At 47.2% G+C, this 15,545-nt stretch overlaps 1 protein-coding gene across 1 annotated transcript; it reads left to right on the top strand.

Moving 5' to 3' along the window:
* Nucleotides 1-356: 356 nt before the first annotated feature.
* On the top strand, nt 357-8,575 carry LOC121542314 (kelch-like protein 38). The gene is made up of 8 exons (XM_045217366.1): nt 357-440; nt 2,065-2,305; nt 5,670-5,819; nt 5,963-6,040; nt 6,221-6,343; nt 6,548-7,312; nt 7,655-7,760; nt 7,931-8,575. Exons 1-8 carry the CDS (start codon nt 376-378, stop codon nt 8,218-8,220), a joined length of 1,818 nt encoding a protein of 605 aa, XP_045073301.1. The 5' UTR covers nt 357-375; the 3' UTR covers nt 8,221-8,575.
* Nucleotides 8,576-15,545: the final 6,970 nt, after the last annotated feature.

The following is a 15,545-nucleotide window of genomic DNA, read 5'->3' on the forward strand; positions in this document are numbered from 1 at the left end:
GAGAGGGAGAGGGAGAGGGAGAGGGAGAGGGAGAGGGAGAGGGAGAGAGAGAGAAGGGCAGTCACATGCGAGGCTGCTGGTGTGTTGCTAAAGAGTGGGGTATATTTAAACAGGAATGTACACAGAGCCAGAGACATCATGGAAAGAGACCATAACAACAAACACAGAACAGTTTCTCTACAAACAGCCCCTCCTTCACTTATAGAGAACTACCAGCAGGAGAGAGAGAGAGAGAGAGAGAGAGAGAGAGAGAGAGAGAGAGAGAGAGAGAGAGAGAGAGAGAGAGAGAGAGAGAGAGGGAGAGGGAGAGGGAGAGGGAGAGGAGAGAGGGAGAGGGAGAGGGAGAGAGAGAGCGAGAAGGATATGTCTGGGTGAATGTTGCTGATAGCAAAGCAGAGTGAAGGAAAGCTACCTCAGATGCATCAGAAGACTGAGACAAGGTAAGGAAGGAAGGAAGGTGTGTCATACTGAGGTGTAGAGGTTTACCTGCTGAATGTAGCCGACTGTAGCATGGATGATGATCAACATCAGTGTGGTTTCTTTTACCAATAAAGCAGATGCAATAACAACCAGGGTTATTCTAACATTCTGTTTGCTGTGAATGGTGAACGATCAAAGAACTTCTGATCAATCAGCCCGACTAGCTAATACACCTGCTTTCATGTCTTAGGTCAGGAGCAAACAATAACAAGTTGATATAAATTGTAGTAATCTGTGCTTGAATAATGTACTGTACTGTAACTACAATATCAAGCTAATGATTCTGATATTTCTCATTTAAAACAGATTGTTCATTCATTGATTTGTGGAGCACATGTTGACCTATATTCTGCTATAGGTCAGGCCCCTTGATACTTGAAACTTGTTGAACGTGTGGAAAAAGTAATATAAAACTAATCAAAATAGTATGCCACATATTCTGTTGCTTTTTCTGTTTCTGCCTCCATAATATATACAATAATATATACCATATTATAAACTGGGTGGTTCTTGCCCTGAATGCTGATTGGCTGACAGCCGTGGTATATCAGACCTTATACCATGGGTATGACAAAACATTTATTTTTACTGCTCGAATTACGTTGGTAACCAGTTTATAATAGCAATAAGGCACCTCGGGGGTTTGTGGTATATGGCCAATATACCACGGCTAAGGGTTGCGTCGTGCGTAAGAACAGCCCTTAGCCGTGGTATATTGGCCATATACCACACCCCCTCATTGGTTAAATATATACCATAACATATACCATAGTATAAAACATTTTCAACACTATTAATATTATTCTGGAGGTTGCAGATAATAGTGACCTATGACTACAGACTGACTACAGACTGACTACAGACTATAACTGTAGACTATATAACTATAGACTATACCTACAGACTATGATTATAGACTGACTACAGACTGACTACAGACTGACTACAGACTATTACTACACACTATATAACTATAGACTATGACTACAGACTATTACTACAGACTATTATGACAGACTATATGACTACAGACTGACTACAGACTATGACTACAGAAATAGCACCACAGTGGTATTGTTGGTCTGTCTTGATCCATCAGACTAAATCGGGATGGTATCTGACTCCAGGGTTAATCAGACAATCCTAACCCAGTGTTGATAATAGCCCTAGTGAATGTGTTGTGTCCCAACGCTGGTACAGTCCAGGATGTGGTGCTTGGACCGAGTCCCAGACCGCAAGCTGGGTTATGATAGGGCAACTATAATATGTGAACATTGATCACCAGCCTCATGCTATCTGCATTTGAATTATTTGTGCAGAAAACAGCATGCTACTGAAGATACCATTTCTAAAACAATTTGAGGTATTTATGATGGTGATGGAGTCAGGTGGAAAACACCTAGGCCTTGGATTCTAGAGAAAACAAAACGTTAAGAGAAAACTCAATTAGTTGAGCAAGGCTTTCTATTCCGTCATGTCACTGGCCTGTCCAAACTACTCACTCACCTTCTACAGAGAAAACCCCAAACAAAATCCAATTGAATCCATTTCCTCCCAAATCAAACCATGTCCTTCTTTTTCCAGAATGGACCAATCAAAGCCACACCCGGAGGTGATCCACTACAGCAACGAGGAGCAGTCGTCCCGCCTCCTGCTTCAGCTGAACCGCCTCAGACAGGAGAGGATCCTCACTGACGTGCTCCTCTGTTCAGATAACACAGAGATCCCCTGCCACCGCAACGTTCTGGCCTCCAGCAGTCCTTACTTCACGGCCATGTTCTGTCACGACTTCAGAGAAAGCCACCAGGAGAAGGTGGATCTGAAGGTAGAGTTATTCACTTTTTTGAATGAAAAGTGATGCTTGTTTTTTGGTAAAACTAGACTAGCATCCTGCCTCACTCCGCATGTCACGCTCTGGTTCCGGGACGTTGTTTTTGAACCAGGGTGTGTTTGTATTGTTGGGTGTTGTGTGGGTTAGGTTGGGTATGGGTGTGTTCGTTTTGTTGTGTGCTGTTTGGTTGGGGTGTCTAGGGGGTTGTCTTTCTGGTTTATTAGTCATGTGACTCCCAATCGGAGGTAACGAGTGTCAGCTGTCGGCTCGTTATCTCTGATTGGGAGCCATATTTAAACTGTGTGTTTTCACCTGGTGTTTGTGGGTTTTTGTTCCTTTTTCGGTCTGTGTACCGTGGACTTCATTGAGTCGTCTTTTGTTTTGGATTTTGGTTACTTTGCTAAATAAAGTCATGTTTCTTGGACACGTTGCGCCTTGGTCATACTTGGACGACATAGACGACCGTGACAGAAAAACCCACCACAAAAAGACCAAGCAGCGTGTCAAGCGGCAACAGGACCTACCTACACAGGATTTATGGACTCCCATAAAGGATTCATGGACATGGGAGGAGATTCTGGATGGTGAGGGGCCTTGGGATCAACCGGGAGAATATCGCCGTCCTCGTGAAGAGCTGGAGGCAGCTAAAGCCGAGAGGCGGCAATATGAGGAGGCAGCACGGAGGCAAGGCTGGAAGCCCGAGAGTACTACCCAAAAATTTCTTGGGGGGGGGCTAGACGGGAGTGTGGCGAAGTCAGGTAGGAGACCTGCGCCTACTCCCTGTACTTACCGTGGAGAGCGAGAGTACGGGCAGACACCGTGTTACGCAGTAGAGCGCATGGTGTCTCCTGTACGCGTGCATAGCCCGGTTCGGTACATTCCAGCTCCACGTATCGGCCGGGCTAGTTTGAGCGTTGAGCCGGATGTCATGAAGCCGGCCCCACGCATCCGGTCACCAGTGCGTCTCCTCGGGCCGGCTTACATGGCACCAGCCTTACGCATGGTGTCCCGGTTCGCCACATAGCCCGGTGCGGGTTATTCCACCTCCCTGTACTGGTCAGGCGACCGGGAGCATACAACCAGGTAAGGTTGGTCAGGCTCGGTGCTCAAGGAGCCAGTACGCCTGCACGGTCCGGTATTTCCGGCGCCACCTCCTGTCTCCAGTCCAGTACCACCAGTGCCTACACCACGCACTAAGCCTCCTGTGTGTTCCCCGAGTCCTGTGCGTCCTGTTCCTGCTTCCCGCACTAGCCCTGAGATGCGTGTCCTCAGCCCGGTACCTCCAGTTCCGGCACCACGCATCAGGCCTACGGTGCGTCCCCAGGGTCCAGTATGCCCTGTTCCTGCTCCCGCACTAGCCCTGAGATGCGTGTCCTCAGCCCGGTACCTCCAGTTCCGGCACCACGCATCAGGCCTACGGTGCGTCCCCAGGGCCAAGCATGCCCTGTTCCTGCTTCCCGCACTAGCCCTGAGATGCGTGTCCTCAGCCCGGTACCTCCAGTTCCGGCACCGCGCATCAGGCCTACAGTGCGTCTCAGCCGGCCAGAGTCTGCCGTCTGCCCTACGGCGCCTGAACTGCCCGTCTGCCCAACGGCGCCTGAACTGCCCGTCTGCCAAGCGTTGCATAAGCCGCCCGTCTGTACTGAGCCTGCAAAGCCGCCCGTCTGCCATGAGCCTTCAGAGCCGTCCGCCAGACCGGAGCCGCTAGAGCCTTCCGCCAGACAGGAGCCGCTAGAGCCTTTCGCCAGACAGGAGCAGCCAGAGCCTTCCGCCAGACAGGAGCAGCCAGAGCCTTCCGCCAGACAGGATCAGCCAGAGCCTTCCGCCAGACAGGATCAGCCAGAGCCTTCCGCCAGACAGGATCAGCCAGAGCCTTCCGCCAGACAGGATCAGCCAGAGCCTTCCGCCAGACAGGATCAGTCAGAACCTTCCGCCAGACAGGATCAGCCAGAGCCGTCCGCCAGACAGGATCAGCCAGAGCCTTCCGCCAGCCATGAGCAGCCAGATCCGTCAGCCAGCCATGAGCAGCCAGATCCGTCAGCCAGCCGCGAGCAGCCAGATCCGTCAGCCAGCCATGAGCAGCCAGATCCGTCAGCCAGCCGTGAGCAGCCAGATCCGTCAGCCAGCCATGAGCAGCCAGATCCGTCAGCCAGCCGCGAGCAGCCAGATCCGTCAGCCAGCCATGAGCAGCCAGATCCTTCAGCCAGCCATGAGCAGCCAGATCCGTCAGCCAGCCATGAGCAGCCAGATCCGTCAGCCAGCCACGAGCAGCCAGATCCGTCAGCCAGCCGGGCAGCAGCCAGATCCGTCAGCCAGCCATGAGCCGTCCAGCCAGGATCCGCCAGAGCCGTCCAGCCAGGATCCGCCAGAGCCGTCCAGCCAGGATCCGCCAGAGCCGTCCAGCCAGGATCCGCCAGAGCCGTCCAGCCAGGATCCGCCAGCCAGCCAGGATCCGCCAGAGCCAGCCAGCCAGGATCCGCCATTCAGTCCGGGAGCTGCCCCTTAGTCCGGTGCTGCCCCTTAGCCCGGTGCTGCCCCTTAGTCGGTGCTGCCCCTTAGCCCGGTGCTGCCCCTTAGTCCGGTGCTGCCCCTTAGCCCGGTGCTGCCCCTGAGTCCGGTGCTGCCCCTGAGTCGGTGCTGCCTCTTAGTCCGGTGCTGCCCCTTAATCCTGTGGGGGTTTAGTTGGGGGGTGGTCATGTGGAGGAGGTTACGTAAGCAGGTTGTGACTATGGTAGGGGTGGGGATCACGACCAGGGCCAGAGCCGCCACCGTGGACAGACGCCCACCCAGACCCTCCCCTAGTCTTTTGTTGGTGCGCCCCGGGGTTCGCACCTTTAGGGGGTACTGTCACGCTCTGGTTCCGGGGACGTTGTTTTTGAACCAGGGTGTGTTTGTATTGTTGGGTGTTGTGTGGGTTAGGTTGGGTATGGGTGTGTTCGTTTTTGTTGTGTGCTGTTTGGTTGGGGTGTCTAGGGGGTTGTCTTTCTGGTTTATTAGTCATGTGACTCCCAATCGGAGGTAACGAGTGTCAGCTGTCGGCTCGTTATCTCTGATTGGGAGCCATATTTAAACTGTGTGTTTTCACCTGGTGTTTGTGGGTTTTTGTTCCTTTTTCGGTCTGTGTACCGTGGACTTCATTGAGTCGTCTTTTGTTTTGGATTTTGGTTACTTTGCTAAATAAAGTCATGTTTCTTGGACACGTTGCGCCTTGGTCATACTTGGACGACATAGACGACCGTGACACCGCAGAAACAGGAGAAGGCTTACTTTTATGTCAAGTGCTGCGTAGTTTCTGCCTGTCGATGAAAGGCAGCACACCAAATCAAATCTATTCTTCTTCTAATTATTATTATTTAAGGGGATCACCTCCAGCATCCTGAGTGACATTGTGGACTACGTCTACACAGGGGTCATCACCATCACCATGGAGACGGTGCTGCCCCTGATGCAGGCTGTCTCCATGCTGCAGTACACCGGGCTGTTCGAGGCCTGCTCCTCTTTCCTGCAGGTGACCCACAGATGAATTAGCTTTCTTGCTAACTCTGGCACTTTCACATTGACGTTGAACACTTTTAATATGATTAAATAATGTGCGTTGTCCTTGGTAAATACATTAAACCATTTTTTTTGTTGTTGTCGTTGAAATTTCAGGAGCAGCTGAGCCCAGACAACTGCCTCAGCATGATCCGGCTGTCAGAGATATTACACTGCGGCAGCCTGAAGGAGAAGGTCAGTAGAATTCATTTTGTTTTAAATAATGTGTCGTTGGTTGACTTGGGCAGCATGTGGGCCCTGGTCAAAAGTAGTGTATTAAAACTAATTAGGGAAAAGGGGTGCTATTTCGGACTCAGCGCATATGTGTATTGTCAATTTTCAAATAAAATGCATGAATTAAATCGTTGATTCCAGGCCAGGGAGATGGCGGTACAGAGCTTCTCTGACGTCTCTACCTCTGAGGACTTGTGTGAGCTCTCCTTACCTGAGCTGATGAGTTACCTGGAGGATGACCGGCTGTGTGCCGAGGAGGAGCAGGTAAGATAAGATAACGTAATAAGGGTAATGTACGGTAGGATTAGATAGTACTTTATATAAATCCCTAAAAGGGTCCGTTTGTTTGCACCAGCTAATGTATACAACACCAATAAACAATGGAGAGACGGACACTAGAAGCAGCATCATCAATGAAGTTAAAACCATCAATGGATGTTAAGAGCTAAGTGTTGATATTAAAACCAGGTGTTCGAGACGTTGCTGGCGTGGATCCACCACGACCCGTTCTCCCGGCGCGGCGCCATCTCCGACCTCTTCAAGAAGGTGCGTCTGCGCTACGTCCACCCCACCTACCTGTTCCAGTTCATCGCCAGCGACCCCCTCATCCAGTCCTCCACCCTCTGCACCGAGGTCATCGAGTCCGTCCGACGCCTCATGTTCTCCATCACTACTAAGTGTGGGTCGGACCTCAAGCCCCTGTGGGTGACCCCACGGCGTTACACCTGCCGGGAGACCCTGGTTCTAGTCGGCGGCCGCAAGAACAACGAGCAGACGTCCCGCGAAGCGCTCCTGTTCGACGAGAGGACTCAGCGCTGGCAGTGGTTGGCCAAGCTGCCCCTGCGGCTCTACAAGGCCTCCTACGTCTGTATCCACAGCATCCTGTATGTCCTGGGAGGCCTCACCATGAACACCAAGCACAGAGTGGTTAGCACCACTGTCTATACGTTATCTCTGAAGACCAACCAGTGGAGGACGGCTGAGCCCATGATCCAGCCTCGCTTCGCCCACCAGTCTGTCTCCTACCTGCACTTTATCTTCGTCCTGGGGGGCCTGGGGCCAGAGAAGCAGGTGTGTGACACGGTGGAGAGATACAATAGTATGTTCAACCAATGGGAGGCTATGGTTCCCATGCCGACGGCTGTGCTACACCCGGCGGTCGCCGCTAATGATCAAAGAATCTACCTGTTCGGGGGAGAGGACGCGATGCAGAACCCTGTCAGGATGATACAGGTAGGCGGAATGTCATGCTGTTGAGGTTGCTGTTGAGTGGTGAACTTGAGTCTTGAAGTCTTGAAGTCTTGAAGTCTTGAGTCTTGAGTCTTGAAGTCTTGAGTCTTGAGTCTTGAGGTCTTGAAGTCTTGAGTCTTGAAGTCTTGAAGTCTTGAGTCTTGAAGACTTGAGTCTTGAAGTCTTGACTCTTGAGTCTTTAGTCTTTAGTCTTGAAGTCTTGAAGTCTTGAGTCTTGAAGTCTTGAAGTCTTTGAGTTTGCTGTTAATTCTTGAACCTTTTAGCCAACAATTCTGCACAGAAACACTAAACACTAAACTCTTCTAAACCTATCCTTTTCTCCAGGTTTATCACATTGGCAGGAATATGTGGTCCATGATGGAGACCAGGACAGTGAAGAACGTTTCTGCACCAGCAGCTGTCATTGATGACAAGATCTACATTATCGGAGGTAGGTGGAGGGTGGATGAGTCAGAAAAAATACAATCTGATGTTCAATTAAATACAACTTTATTTGTCTGCTTAGGACTTCGAGATCTTTGATATCTTCGATATCTTCTGTCTTTTGCCAAGCCAACCTTACCAGCAGCTTTTCCCTAACTGTCACCATGTCCTTTACAGGCTATACCAGAAGAATGATAGCGTACGACACCAAAGCCAACCGGTTTCTGAAGTGTGAGAATATGAAGGCGAGGAGAATGCACCATGCTGCCACGGTGTTCAACAACAAACTGTACGTGACCGGAGGACGCTTCATCAACGGACATGACGTCATAGAGGACTCTGACAGCTTCGAGTGCTATGACCCAAAGACTGACACATGGACAACCAAGGGGACACTGCCATACAAGCTGTTTGACCACGGTTCTCTATCCCTGGTGTGTGTCTCCAACAAACCCAACCCTCCCTGAGTGTGTGTTGTGGGTGGGTGTCACTCCCTATGCTTCGATGTGACACTGACAGACACGGATGTTGCGAAGAACATCTCTGACGTCCTTCCCTGTCCCACAAACACTCACCCCCAAAAAAATAATCCCTTCGATGGGTGACAGTATTTCCAGCAGCGAATCTTTAAATCAAATGAGATTTTAGAGACGCTACTTGTCATAATGGAAGCGAAGCCCTGGGCAGTTAATTGTTGTGTCGAACTATAGGCTATATGAAGGCTACAGTACATGATGCCCAACTGTTTAGTTACCAGACTTTATGGATTTGCATAAAGTCGTCAACATAAGGGAATTTCGTATTTTTTTCACCCAACTTTTAACCTAAATCCAATGACATGGTGACATGTTTTGTTGATTTCACGTTGAATTCACATTAGTTGACAACTCAACCAAATGTAAATCAAAACTAGACACTGAACTGATGTCTGTGCCCAGTGGGTAGGGTCCAGAGTTTTCTCTGGGCACATCTTCAGGCAAACTCCAGTCACTACTCATCTCTGTACATTTTAACAAACCTATGGTAGGCCAAACATGATGTGAGACAGTAGTCTGTGGTAACAGAGTGTAGCTATCCAGCACACGCAAGATTTGTTTCTGGGTTCTGAGATGAATGAGACAGTAATGATGTTCCATGTGTTAATAAGCATCATCACAAACCCAGGGTAGTGCGCCGACATGATTCAGTGACTGTTGTTTGAGAACACTTTACATGGAGTGTACAATGCATTAGGAGTTGCACCCCCTCTTTTGCCCTCAGAACAACCTCAATTCGTCGGGGCATGGACTCTACAAGGTGTCGAAAGCGTTCCACAGGGATGCTGGCCCATGTTGACTCCAATGCTTCCCACAGTTGTGTCCAGTTGGCTGGATGTCCTTTGGGTGGTGGACCATTCTTTATACACACGGGAAACAGTTGAGCGTGAAAAACCCATCAGCGTTGCATTTCTTGACACAAACCGGTGCGCCTGGCACCTACTACCGTACCCCGTTCAAAGACACTTAAATCTTCTGTCTTGCCCATTCACCCTCTGAATGGCACAAATACACAATCCATGTCTCGATTGTCTCAAGGCTTAAAAATCCTTCTTTAACCTGTCTCCTCCGCTTCATCTACACTGATTGAAGTGGATTTAACAGGTGACATCAATAAGGGATCATAGCTTTCACCTGGATTCAACTGGTCAGTCTATGCTATGGAAAGAGCAGGTGTCCTTAATGTTTTGTACACTCAGTGTATATTTATTAATAACATTCCTCTGAGGTGATGTCGATGGAATTATTCATATTTTGGTGAGAATTTATAACCAAGTGAATGGACATAAAATGAAATAATCCCATATGCACATGATAAGAATGACATCATGGTTATATCTGAAGAGTGATCTGTCTGTTTACATATACAGTGGGGGGGAAAAAAGTATTTAGTCAGCCACCAATTGTGCAAGTTCTCCCACTTAAAAAGATGAGAGAGGCCTGTAATTTTCATCATAGGTACACGTCAACTATGACAGACAAAATGAGAAATGTATTTTCCAGAAAATCACATTGTAGGATTTTTAATGAATTTATTTGCAAATTATGGTGGAAAATAAGTATTTGGTCACCTACAAACAAGCAAGATTTCCAGGCTCTGTTTACATGTGTCTTCTTACTCATTTATGTGTGGTGACACCGTACAAATGGTTTGGTAACAGATCTATATAATCACCTCATAATTTATTTTATTTTTTAAAGTGGTTTTTATATTCCTGTTTGTTTGTTTGTGTAATGTTGTTTATTAATAACAAATAAAATGTTATCACAAAGACTGTGGCAGTCAATTTCATTTAACATTATTCTGGACTCCTCTCTCTATAAAGAGGTCTCAGTCCCACTGTGACGTCTCAGTCTCACTGTGAGGTCTCAGTCTCACTGTGAGGTCTCAGTCCCACTGTGAGGTCTCAGTCTCACTGTAACGTCTCAGTCTCACTGTGAGGTCTCAGTCCCACTGTGAGGTCTTAATCTCACTGTAACGTCTCAGTCTCACTGTGAGGTCTCAGTCCCACTGTGAGGTCTCAGTCTCACTGTAACGTCTCAGTCTCACTGTGAGGTCTCAGTCCCACTGTGAGGTCTCAGTCTCACTGTAACGTCTCAGTCTCACTGTGAGGTCTCAGTCCCACTGTGAGGTCTCAGTCTCACTGTAACATCTCAGTCTCACTGTGAGGTCTCAGTCTCACTGTGAGGTCTCAGTCTCACTGTAACGTCGCAGTCCCACTGTGAGGTCTCAGTCTCACTGTAACGTCTCAGTCTCACTGTGAGGTCTCAGTCCCACTGTGAGGTCTCAGTCTCACTGTAACGTCTCAGTCTCACTGTGAGGTCTCAGTCCCACTGTGAGGTCTCAGTTACGAACGCTCAGTCTCACTGTGAGGTCTCAGTCTCACTGTAACGTCTCAGTCTCACTGTGAGGTCTCAGTCCCACTGTGAGGTCTCAGTCTCACTGTGAGGTCTCAGTCCCACTGTGAGGTCTCAGTCTCACTGTGAGGTCCCACTGTGAGGTCTCAGTCCCACTGTGAGGTCTCAGTCTCACTGTGAGGTCTCAGTCCCACTGTGAGGTCTCAGTCTCACTGTGAGGTCTCAGTCCCACTGTGAGGTCTCAGTCTTAACCGCCTCAGTCTAGAGAACAGATGTAACCTGAGTAGCCCATCTATCTCTCATGTAAATCCATGACCCGCTGGTCACGCTGGTCTCGCTGGTCACGCTGGTCACGCTGGTCACGCTGGTCTCGCTGGTCACGCTGGTCACGCTGGTCACGCTGGTCACGCTGGTCACGCTGGTCACGCTGGTCACGCTGGTCACGCTGGTCACGCTGGTCACGCTCCACCACGACCAGCACATGCCCAGACAGGAACAGGGGGAGGGGGTGGGGGGCTTCATTAGACAACATGACAGAGGAGGAGAGGACAGCATATTGTATTTCCGATTTCAACATTTAAATAAATATCCCAATAAATCACTTACAGTACATCACAGTAGTAGACTAAGATTGTACAACAGGTTACTCTCGCCTTCAATGTTTCATGAAAGATTTAATAATAATCGTTACTTATGAAATGACTCATGACTTCTGAAACATCATGACCCCATCTCCGGGGTTATTTTAGTAAACAAACAGGAGGGGGAACATTACACCGCGTGAGTCATGTGGACTGCAGGTTGCTACACTGGCTTCAGGACAGACAGATGTGACAGTGAGCCCGGGCCGGCCGTGCCCCCTGGAGCCAACAGGGAGGAACAGTTTCACAAGACCACCTGAGAGATGATGAAACTGATGAAACTGAAGAGGGACAGCAACAGGTGGAGAGGAGAGAGAGACAGACTGTCTGACAGCCACAACACAAACACTGAGAGAGAGAGAGAGAGAGAGAGAGAGAGAGAGAGAGAGAGAGAGAGAGAGAGAGAGAGAGAGAGAGAGAGAGAGAGAGAGAGAGAGAGAGAGAGAGAGAGAGAGAGAGAGAGAGAGAGGAAAAAACTGAGTAACACAAACACTAGAGAGAGAGAGAGAGAGAGAGAGAGAGAGAGAGAGAGAGAGAGAGCAAGAGAGAGACTGATAGCTACAACACAAACACTGAGCGAGAGAGAGAGAGAGAGAGAGAGAGAGAGAGAGAGAGAGAGAGAGAGAGAGAGAGAGAGAGAGAGAGAGGAGAGAGAGAGAGAGAGAGACGAGAGAGAGAGAGAGAGAGAGAGAGAGAGAGAGAGAGAGAGAGAGAGAGAGAGAGAGAGAGAGAGAGAGAGAGAGAGAGAGAGAGAGAGAGAGAGAGAAAGCAGAGAGAGAGAGAGCGAGAGAAAGAGAGACAGAGAGAGAGAGAGAGACTGATAGCTACAACACAAACACTGAGCGAGAGAGAGAGAGAGAGAGAGAGAGAGAGAGAGAGAGAGAGAGAGAAAGAGAGACAGAGAGAGAGAGAGATGATAGCTCACCACTGAGCGAGAGAGAGAGAGAGAGAGAGAGAGAGAGAGAGAGAGAGAGAGAGAGAGAGAGAGAGACAGAGAGACACAGAGAGAGTGAGACTAATAGCTACAACACAAACACTGAGAGAGGAGAGAGAGAGAGAGCTTTTTTTTTTTATTGTTTATTTCACTTTTGTTTACTATCTACTTCACTTGCTTTGGCAATGTTAACACACGTTTCCCATGCCAATAAAGCCCTTAAATTGAAATTGAATTTAATTGAGAGCAAGAGAGCCAGAGAGAGAGCAGAGAGAGAGAGAGATGGTCAGCCACAACTCAAACACACAGCGAAAGAGACAGAGACAGAGAGAGAGAGAGAGAGAGCGAGAGAGAGTAACCAGACAGTTCTGTTCATCAGTGTTTAATAATTTTTTAAGCAATCACGATATATATATGCCATTTTTTTAAACATATGTGTGGTCCCGGAAATCGAACCCACTATCCTGGCATTGCAAGAGCCATGCTCTACTAACTGACCTGATCACCAATCAGTAACTATTTTTTTGTTTTGTAACCTATTATGATTGAATGTTTGGATGTGTTTGGTCACGCCACCCCCAATCTGATGTTTCTGTAATGTTGTCCTGTTTCACCAAGGGAAATGTCATCCACATGGACCTCTAGGAAATCCCCCTGCTCTGGTTGCATCTGGTGGCAGGCGTAACTTGGAGGAAGATATTTTGGGAGAAGAACAAACTGTCACGTTGCTCAATGTTACAAAGAAACAGAATTCTTTGAATGTATAGTTAGCAATTTCAGAACGAGCAGTGGTGGAAAAAGTACTCAATTGTCATACTTGAGTAAAAGTATAGATACCTTAACAGAAAATGACTCAAGTAAAAGTGAAATTTACCCAATAAAATACTACTTGAGTAAAAGTCTAAAAGTATCTGGTTTTAAATGTACTTAAGTACAGTGGTAGAAAAAGTACTAAATGGTCATACTTGAGTAAAAGTACAAAGTAAAAGTAAATGCTATACATCAAATTCCTCATAAGCACGATTTTCTTATTATTTTTAATTACGGCTAGACAAGGGCACACTCCAACACTCAGACATCATTTACAAGCAGAGTATTTGTGTTATGTCAGTCCGCCAGATCAGAGGCAGTACGGGATGACAAAGCGTTATATTGATCGGTGCCATAATTCTGTCCTGTTTGAGCATTCTAATTGCAACGAGTACTTTTGGGTGTCAGGGAAAATGTATGGAGTGAAAAGTACATTATTTTCTTTAGGAATGTAGTGAAGTAAAAGTTGTCAAAAATATAAATAGTAAAGTAAAGTACAGATACCCCCCAAAAAACTACTTAAGTAGTACTTTAAAGTATTTTTACTTAAGTACTTTACACCACTGAGAACGAGCACATAAAGAAAGAAATGCACAAAGAAGTGTGCATCTGGCTGGAAGTGTGCATCTGGCTGGAAGTGTGCATCTGGCTGGAAGTGTGCATCTGGCTGGAAGTGTGCATCTGGCTGGAAGTGTGCATCTGGCTGGAAGTGTGCATCTGGCTGGAAGTGTGCATCTGGCTGGAAGTGTGCATCTGGCTGGAAGTGTGCATCTGGCTGGAAGTGTGTATCTGGCTGGAAGTGTGCATGTGACTGGAAGTGTGCATCTGGCTGGAAGTGTGCATCTGGCTGGAAGTGTGCATCTGGCTGAAGTGTGCATCTGGCTGGTGCATCTGGCTGGAAGTGTGCATCTGGCTGGAAGTGTGCACTGCGATGTACTGACGGAAGTGTGCATCTGAAGTGTGCATCTGGCTGGAAGTGTGCATCTGGCTGGAAGTGTGCATCTGGCCGGAAGTGTGCAGAGACTTTCCCCTGTTTCTCAAGTCATTTTTACTCCTTCACTAATGGGTTTTGGGTGTGTGGTAGATTCTGCCTATTTTCCAGAATGTGCACATAACAAAGAATGCTGTACAACACATATAACATCCAGTACTCAGCGCATATCATATGAACCGGTGAACAACCGGTGAACAACAGCATCTACATTAGAAGCACAGGAGGGAATTGATCTTGTCCATGCTTTAGATTCGTCTTAGACTAAACACGATAGCTTTGACTACAATGTTTCATTTCATCACACACATCACACCAAAGTGGAGAATCAATTGTTGTTCAGAAAAGTGTTTTCGTATTGAACGAAAAACAAAACAAAAGTCTAATAAATGTATTTTAATAAAATAAAACATAATTAGCCTACTTACCACACTGCCACCCCACCAACTTCTAGTTGGGACCTTCTAAAAAAGTTAGAATCTTCTAGCGGTCTCTGAAGTAAACGTCTTGAACAGACCTCAGGGAGCTACAAACAGAAACAGACCCCACAGAGCCCCAGGGACAGCAACACAACTAGACCCAACCAAATCATGAGAAAACTAAAAGATAATTACTTAACACATTGGAAAGAATTTACAAAAAAAAACAGAGCAAACTAGAATGCTATTTGGCCCTAAACAGAGAGTACACAGTGGCAGAATACCTGGCCACTGTGACTGACCCAAACTTAAGGAAATCTTTGCTATTGAGAGAGGCCGCCGTAGGCAGACCTGGCTCTCAAGAGAAGACAGGCTATGTGCACACTGCCCACAAAATGAGGTGGAAACTGAGCTGCACTTCCTAACCTCCTGCCAAATGTATGACCATATTAGAGACACATATTTCCCTCAGATTACACAGACCCACAAATAATTTGAAAACAAACCCAATATTGATAAACTCCCTTATCTATTGGGTGAAAAACCACAGTGTGCCATCACAGCTGCAAGATTTGTGACCTGTTGCCACAAGAAAAGGGCAACCAGTGAAGAACAAACACCATTGTAAATACAACCCATATTTATGTTTATTTATTTTTCTTTTTGTACTTTAACTATTTGCACATCATTACAACACTGTATATAGACATAATATGATACATGAAATGTCTTTATTCTTTTGGAACTTTTGTGAGTGTAATGTTTACTGTTAATATTTATTGTTTATTTCACTTTTGTTTATTATCTATTTCACTTGCATTGGCAATGTAAACTTATGTTTCCCATGACAATAAAGCCCATTAAATTGAAATTGAAATTGAATTGAGAGAGAGAGAGAGAGAGAGAGAGAGAGAGAGAGAGAGAGAGAGAGAGAGAGAGAGAGAGAGAGAGAGAGAGAGAGAGAGAGAGAGAGAGAGAGAGAGAGAGAGAGTAGAGAGAGAGAGAGAGAGAGAGAGAGAGAGAGGAGAGGTCAGATATGTGCTAAGAATATGGCACATGTAAATTATATGAACACATCATATCATAACACATCATATCATAAC

Source organism: Coregonus clupeaformis, unplaced genomic scaffold, assembly GCF_020615455.1.
Source record: "Coregonus clupeaformis isolate EN_2021a unplaced genomic scaffold, ASM2061545v1 scaf1031, whole genome shotgun sequence".
Lineage (NCBI taxonomy): Eukaryota > Metazoa > Chordata > Actinopteri > Salmoniformes > Salmonidae > Coregonus > Coregonus clupeaformis.